Source organism: Sinocyclocheilus anshuiensis, unplaced genomic scaffold, assembly GCF_001515605.1.
Source record: "Sinocyclocheilus anshuiensis isolate Anshui unplaced genomic scaffold, SAMN03320099.WGS_v1.1 scaffold297, whole genome shotgun sequence".
NCBI lineage: Eukaryota > Metazoa > Chordata > Actinopteri > Cypriniformes > Cyprinidae > Sinocyclocheilus > Sinocyclocheilus anshuiensis.
In genome coordinates, this window is record NW_015536479.1 from 807215 (window position 1) to 814525 (window position 7311).

The window sequence follows — 7311 nt, forward strand, 5'->3', positions numbered from 1 at the left end:
TGAAAATAAATTTCCTATTCAATGAGAACTTTGAGTGAGTACTTAATTTATGAAAGATCATCATTTGATGGCTGAAAACTGGTTTAATTTTATAGCTCTTTTGATTTGTTTTGTCACATAATGGCTTATAAAATGAATACGATCCCTTTTCTCATTAGTGCGCGTTACATCATTATGCCATTAGGTGGCGACGAGTGACTGACTGAGTGAGTGAGTCATTAAATGTTCACTAATTTGTTCACACATGAAGCAAGGGGCTTAATGAAACATTTAGTTATTTACTATTTACTAAACCGATTTTGTTCATAAATGTGTATCATTCTTGAAAGAACCACCGCTAGTGTGTCTTGCTGCTCGGAAACACACTTGTCGATTCTGCTTTCGTTGCGGGACCGAAAAAGGTTACTCACAACATTGTGTCAAAAATGTTAGTAATAACTTATTTTTTATTGAACTGTTGTATATGAGCAGTTATTCGACAAATTGTTTGCGACACAGCAATGCATTCGGAAAAACAACAGCGTTCTTGTTCAGGTGATATCAACTGCATTCACCATTTTAACGTTGGAGTGGACGCAGCCATTTTTAGCTTGAATGTGCTTCCAACTGTATAAAACCCGTCCATTATGCTGCTTGATATTGCAAAGTAGTATTTATTATCATTTTAATTTAATTTATTATCGCAATCGTAGACGCACAGGTTTGTAGTGCAAATTTAGGCTTACGGCCTGTTCACACCAAGGACGATAACTATAAAGATAGCTATAAAGATATAGTTTTAAAAATCGTTCTCAATATTAAAGAATAGCAGAGTCCACACCACAGCAATAACGATAAAGGCACAGAAAAACGATATTGTTGGAATCACTTTCAGAACGATTTTTTCCAGTTGATGAATGATAAAAACATTGACAGCCAATCAGAATCAATCCTGCTATGACAAGCTCGAGAATTTAAAGCGGCAGACAAGCGTGCACTTGGAATAAACAGACGATATCGTCTTCTGGTGTGGACGCTAATATAGTTATCTTTATAGTTATCGTTCTTGGTGTGGACAGGCCTTTATAAATATTACATAACTAAAATCTCTACATCTATCATTTTAACTTGAGGTCATATGCGATAGTCCAAAATCACTTGTAGTGTACTTAAAATCGTGAAAGCATTTTTTTTTTAAGTGTACTTACACAAAATAAAATAAAGTGATAGTCCAAAATCATTTACACACCTTCATGTTGTTCCAAATCTGAATGACTTTCTTTATCCTGTAGAACATAAAAGAATATATTTTGTGTAACGTCCATACAATGGTAATCAAAACTGTTTGGTAACCAACATTCTTCAAAATATCTTTTTTGTGTTCCGCAGCAGATGAAAGAAAGTCATACAGGTTTGAAAATGACATGAGGGTGAGTAAATGTTGACAGCATGTTTATTTTTATGAACTATCCCTTTAAATTAGAGCGTATGCATTTTATGGTCACTAAGCATTGTGTTTTGTCTGTACATTTGAGTCCACTTCAGATTTCCCTGCTATCAGTGCACTGCTATCAGTTCCCTGCTATTAGTGAAACCCCATCACAGGGGTTTTTGACGTAGCAAAACAAAGTCTGACGGTGTATGTTAGATAGCGGAACCATAACAAGAAAAACATTTGAAAATAATGGTACTCGGCTACATTATCACAACTCAAAATACAAGGACTAACTTCCACCTTGACCTTACCAAAATGCATCAAGCAGCTGTGTTGATTCAAATAGGAGGAGGACTCTCTGGCAGTGGCAGCGAAAGTGTTTCTGCCACATGAGCCTCAAACCGAAAGTCTGTGACATCTCTTTTTTTGTCTTGTTTGTTGTCCTTGTTCCTCTTCCTGCAGTGATGCTGCAGATTTCTAAGTGGACAGTAAGTTGTGACCGGTGATTTATCACTTAGCATACTGACATAGCTCCACTGGGAGAGGCAGGTTAATCTTTAGCCTGGTTTTACACAACTTTACAAGATGAAGTGCATTGTCTGTGTGGTCTGGGAATTTAGAGCAACCAAATCGAGAACATCGCTTCTGCAGTACTGATATCTGGTGCATAATTAGAATGCCACACCAGGTCAGTTGTAATATGTTAAAGGGGTCATATGATGCGATTTCAATTTTTCCTTTCTCTTTGGAGTGTTACAAGCTCTTGGTGCATAAAGAAGATCTGTAAAGTTGCAAAGACTAAAGTCTCTGTTCTTTTTAGCAACATCATATGACCCCTTTAAAAAACTGTTGACTTTTTTCTTCTAGATATTTTGCTTCACTACAAAAGGGAATGGTTATATCTAGTCAGCAAAATGCCATTTAATTCAAACTAAATTCAAATAAAATGAAGCTTTGGGTCCAAAATCAGATGAATTATAAAAATAATTATATAAAATATATGTGTTCCATACGTGTGCTCTACAAGAGTATAATCAGAATCTCTTAACACTTCTCTATACCCTTGTGAAAAAGAAGGAAACTTTAGCAAATAATATAATTTAAAATAATATACTTAAGTGTGAACTGAATGTAATGTTTTCAAACGCTTAATTGCATGTTATTCACAAGTAAAAATGTGTTATTGTTCAAATTTATATTAAATGCAATTGTCTGAACTTAAGAGTGCTTTTTAACCTACTTAAGTAGGACATCACATCTTTATATGAAATTTCATAATTGCTTCTGTTGTCTTTTGAAATATGGATAAAGTGTACTACCGAATGTACTGACAAGCATTTATGGTAAACTAAAATATGCCATAACATAATTTCTATCGAAACTTGTATGTAATGTACTTAAAAATAATTGTAATTTTACATTTGTAATGCAATTTAATACATTTAAAATACATGTGCTTTAGTATGGTAGTCAACATCAAACTAAGTGTACTTTTTCAAAGCACCATGAAATTATTCATATGATTTAAAATGTACTTTGAAGTAAAACTTCTATTTTGACATTATTAAAGTGCACTTTTTAAAAGTGTACTTAAGTGTGTTAAGAAACTCATGAAAGTGTCTTTTAAGTGTACTTTAGTGGCCTTTTACTTCAGTAATATTATATTATCTGTATGAATACTTTTTTTAAATATGCTTTTAAGATTTTAAGTACACTACAAGTGCACATTCAGTACAATTAAGCACACTTCTTTTTCACAAGGGTGTCCTTGCTGCTCTGTAGTTGCATCATGGAAAAACTATTCAGTCGTGTGGCTAAAACTGTGTGACTTTAGTACTGCTGGTCAGTGGACTGTTGAATAAAATATGATTGTTGCGAGCCACAATGCCGCAAAATCGAACATCTCTGTGGCTGAAAACAAAGACCTCAATGTCCACAAATGGCCCGTCATGAAGGAAGCCACTGTAGAGTTCAATCTAGTGAGGGGCGTTAGTAGATTCCAGGCTGCATATTGCTAGAACTGGATGTTTGTCCAGTCCCAAACGTCTCAGACACATGAATATGGATAGGAACGTGCTGCTGGGGCAGTGTGGGAGCAGAGCTGAGAGGACTCTTTGACACCGGTCAACTCATTGTTCTGGTTTCACTGAGACTGGAATTCGCTTATGGGGACAATCGATGGGCAACTGATACAATCCACCCGCTAACCATCCATCCTGGAGATACTCGGTACAACAGACAGGAACTTCAAGAGCCTAACTGGCTTCATTTTAACAAGATTAGATTTGACCAAGTCAGAATTTAAAAGTCCATTGAAAGGTCTAATAAAACTTACCAGGGTGAATCTCACAAAAACCATCAAGAGCAAATATCTATCTATCTATCTATCTATCTATCTATCTGTCTGTCTGTCTGTCTGTCTGTCTGCCTGCCCTTCCGTCCATCTGTCTGTCTGTCTGTCTGTCTGTATGTTAGTTTTTCTGTATGTCTCTCTATCTTTCTATCTATCTGCCTGTCTGTCTTCTGAATGTCTGTCTTTCTATTGATCTGTCTCTGTCTTTTTAACGTGTCTGTCTGTCTGTCTGTCTGTCTCTCTGGGTCTATCTGTCTATCTGTGTAATGTATCTGTCTGTCTATCCTTCTGTGACTGTCAGTCTATCTATCTATCTATATCTGTCTGTCTGTCTGTCTATCTTTCTGTCTCTGTATCTGTCTACGTTTCTATCACATATCTCATATTTCTATCACATCTCATATATATATATATATATATATATATGTGTGTGTGTGTGTGTGTGTGTGTGTATATATATATATATATATATATATACACGCTATATATACACACTATATATAGATATATATATATACACACACACACATATACAGTAATCAACATTTGAAGTGGATCAAAAAAATTCATCAAAGTTGTCCTAACACAAGAACACTTTTAGGTTTTAGGACAACTTTGATGAAAGGTTTTGATCCACTTCAAATGTTGACTACTGTTTATATATTTAATTGTAAAGTATGAACTGTTTAATTTATTATTAGATAAGATAAGATTTTTAGCTTTATTACAGTAAGGACAACAGGATTTTTTTGCATGGCAGTAATGAGAATTGGGGGAGGTGCTTATTGTCAAAAAAAATTTGTGAAAAAAAATGTCATAAAGCATGTCATCGTGCAAAAACGTCTTCACAAAAAGACTTAATTGTCGAGTGCCATTTACTTAGATTATTTTGATTTTAGGGGAAATGTGAGCTGGCTGGTTCTTCAAGAGATTCAAACATTCCTCGAGACATTTCATACCTGTCCTGTGATGTGTCAAACATGACCAGACCAATAAACGTGACAACGAGTGTAACACCCTGGTCATCATTAATTATCCCTTTAATATGCCATCGCTTATCACACCCCATTTGTTCCCATAAAGCCCAGGTGATAAAGCACCCATAAAGGGCTCAGATGGGCAGTTTAGGGGAAGGGAAGGCGGCTCTGGGTTCTTGATAAGAAAACCGGAACAACAGCCAGGTACTATGACCTTGCTGACAGGTTCTCCAGCATGATTTAACCCTGAGCTGTAGGAATGTGTCGACTTAAGATTATATAGAAAATGCTTTAACCTGTGACACAGGTTTACACAACAACATCACCGCTCATGAAGAGGACGCAGAAGCAGCAGAACCAGTTCTGATGACGCACGTGTGTTTTTAGTGGTTGGAAGCATAACTTTTAAGAAGAGCTTATTTTGTTTTTAATAGACGTTTAATTCAATGCATGAGGTCAACTCTGGAAACTTTTCATCGTTTGTTGTTCTGACTGGGTAAGTAAACACATTTTTTTCAACTTTCTTACAGCTTTCCTGTAATAAAATTTTAGATTTTATGTCTAAAATTTTAGAAAAAGTTGTGTCTGCTCAATTGTGCTCCTTCCTGCAAACCTGAAAGTATGTCCTTTATGGACTAGTTTTCATGACAATATTAGAGTTCAATTCATGGAGGTATGTGGAAGATTGTGGATGTCTGACTGGCACATACTGTTTGAATCAGAGTGTTTGTGTGTATTGGAATCCTGCAAAAGCGCTCCGTGGCCAAGGCCGGGGGACAGTAAAAGGGCTAATGACTTGGGAAAAAGGAGTGAATGAGACCCCCTGAAGAGTGTGAAAGCTATAGCATTGAGAGGCAAATTCTGTCTTACAATCCATTGGCCTGGAATCTCTGACAAAGCATCATGAGGAAGAGCCGTAGAAAGGGACTTTCTAGATAAATCCCATCCCTCCCCCGTCTAACTGGTTTCTTTACCGCGTTTAGCTACTATCTCAAGACTGACACTTACGCACTAATAATACAGTCCAAACAGACTCTTCCTTTGATGCTCAGGACTAGGCTTTGGTTAAGAATACATTACTGATGAGCTCAGGACTTTTGAAATCTCTTATTTGGAATGTTGCACCAAAATGACACATTCTCACTTTTATGCACTTTGTCAAATACATGCTTAACAGCCTTATACTGTTCTCAAATTGTTGTTACCAAATTCTCCTTCCTGGATTCAGCTCTATTCACATTATTCCACTAAACATTTCATAAGATGTCCATTAAAGATCATAAAATCCATCTGAAGGTTTTTATGGGAATGTCATTGGCAATGATTTACATGGCGGATGAAGTAGGAAGTGATGCATTAAATATGCATATCAAATTACAGTTTTCTCAACCCCTATTATCCACAGTCTGTTAATATTTCTAAGTACCTAAATCCTGGTCAGGCTAAATTCCTTGAACTTCAAACCCTTTGTGCATTTCAGTGTTTCAAGTCAAGTTTTCTAAGAACCGAATTGTCATTTAAAACCACACACCATGCTGTGAGAGCTGTGTTTATTTCACGGTTAAAATGAAATGAAATATCGATTTAACACAAAATTTGAATGTATAATCAGATATTTTACATGTGGTTTTGTTAGTCAGCACATCAAATTAAATGTAGTATTAAAATGTAATGATTGAAAATGTACAGTAAAACTTTTAGTTTGACATTATTGCAAAGTGTTCTTTTTAAAAGTGTGTTAAGAAAGTCATAAAAGTATCTTTTTATTTCATTAATATTATAGTGTATGCAAGTACAGTTTTTAAAAATATTTTTATAAGATTTGAAGCACCCTACAAGTGCACAGTTAATACAATTAAACACTTCTTTTTCACAAGGGATACCACAGTTTTACTGTAGAAATGCCAACTGTTGTGGTATTTTGGCGGGAACCATGGTTACTACATTTCTTGTATATGTATGTAAATAATATATGCATGATTTACATTTAGTGGTACTTGTTTATCATTTGCAAGTTTCGGTGACTGTTTGAGTGTAAATGAACTCATTATTATGCTAACGAGCGCTCGACTGCCCGCGTGACGTCACGGCGAGGGTGTGAGAGGAGAGCGCGCGGGCTGCGGCTGCTGTAGATGAGTTCAGACATATAGTACACCCCATAGGAGTGTGAACATCAGCTACTTGCAGCGCGAGACCAAAGGAGATGCTTTACTTCAATACAGCAGCGCCGCGACACAACCGGCTCTAACCACAACTACATGCACAGACCTCCAGGTAGATTTCTGCGTGTACGACTGGCTGTTTTGATTTTATTTCGTGTTTGCACATTTGCAATTTGAATGCATAGGCTACTTCGTTTTTAACTAAAATGTAAATGCTAAGATAGCTTAAATAAGATTAAAATATGCATATTATTGCATTTTTATGTCTGAAATTATATATTTTTTTCTTTACATTTAAGATTTGTCTTGTGATTGTTATTGGTAATTGGTCAAATATTCAATTTATGAGGTGTATTCAATTTATATATATATATATATATATATATATATATAGTATACATTTTC

At 35.6% G+C, this 7311-nt stretch overlaps 1 protein-coding gene across 2 annotated transcripts in view; it reads left to right on the plus strand.

Annotated features, from left to right (window-relative positions):
• The first annotated feature begins 5192 nt into the window (after nucleotides 1-5192).
• Nucleotides 5193-7311, plus strand: part of depdc7a (DEP domain containing 7, paralog a) — a 12488-nt gene continuing 10369 nt past the window's right edge. Inside the window, exon 1 of one of the 2 annotated variants that reach the window (XM_016466921.1) lies at nucleotides 5193-5240. Coding sequence is in view for 1 of the 2 variants with exons in the window: in XM_016466854.1 (XP_016322340.1) it covers nucleotides 7003-7018 (16 nt within the window). In the remaining variant the exon portion in view is untranslated. Of the gene's footprint in view, nucleotides 5241-6855; nucleotides 7019-7311 lie in introns of those variants that run through there. The other variant, XM_016466854.1, reaches the window with a different exon arrangement.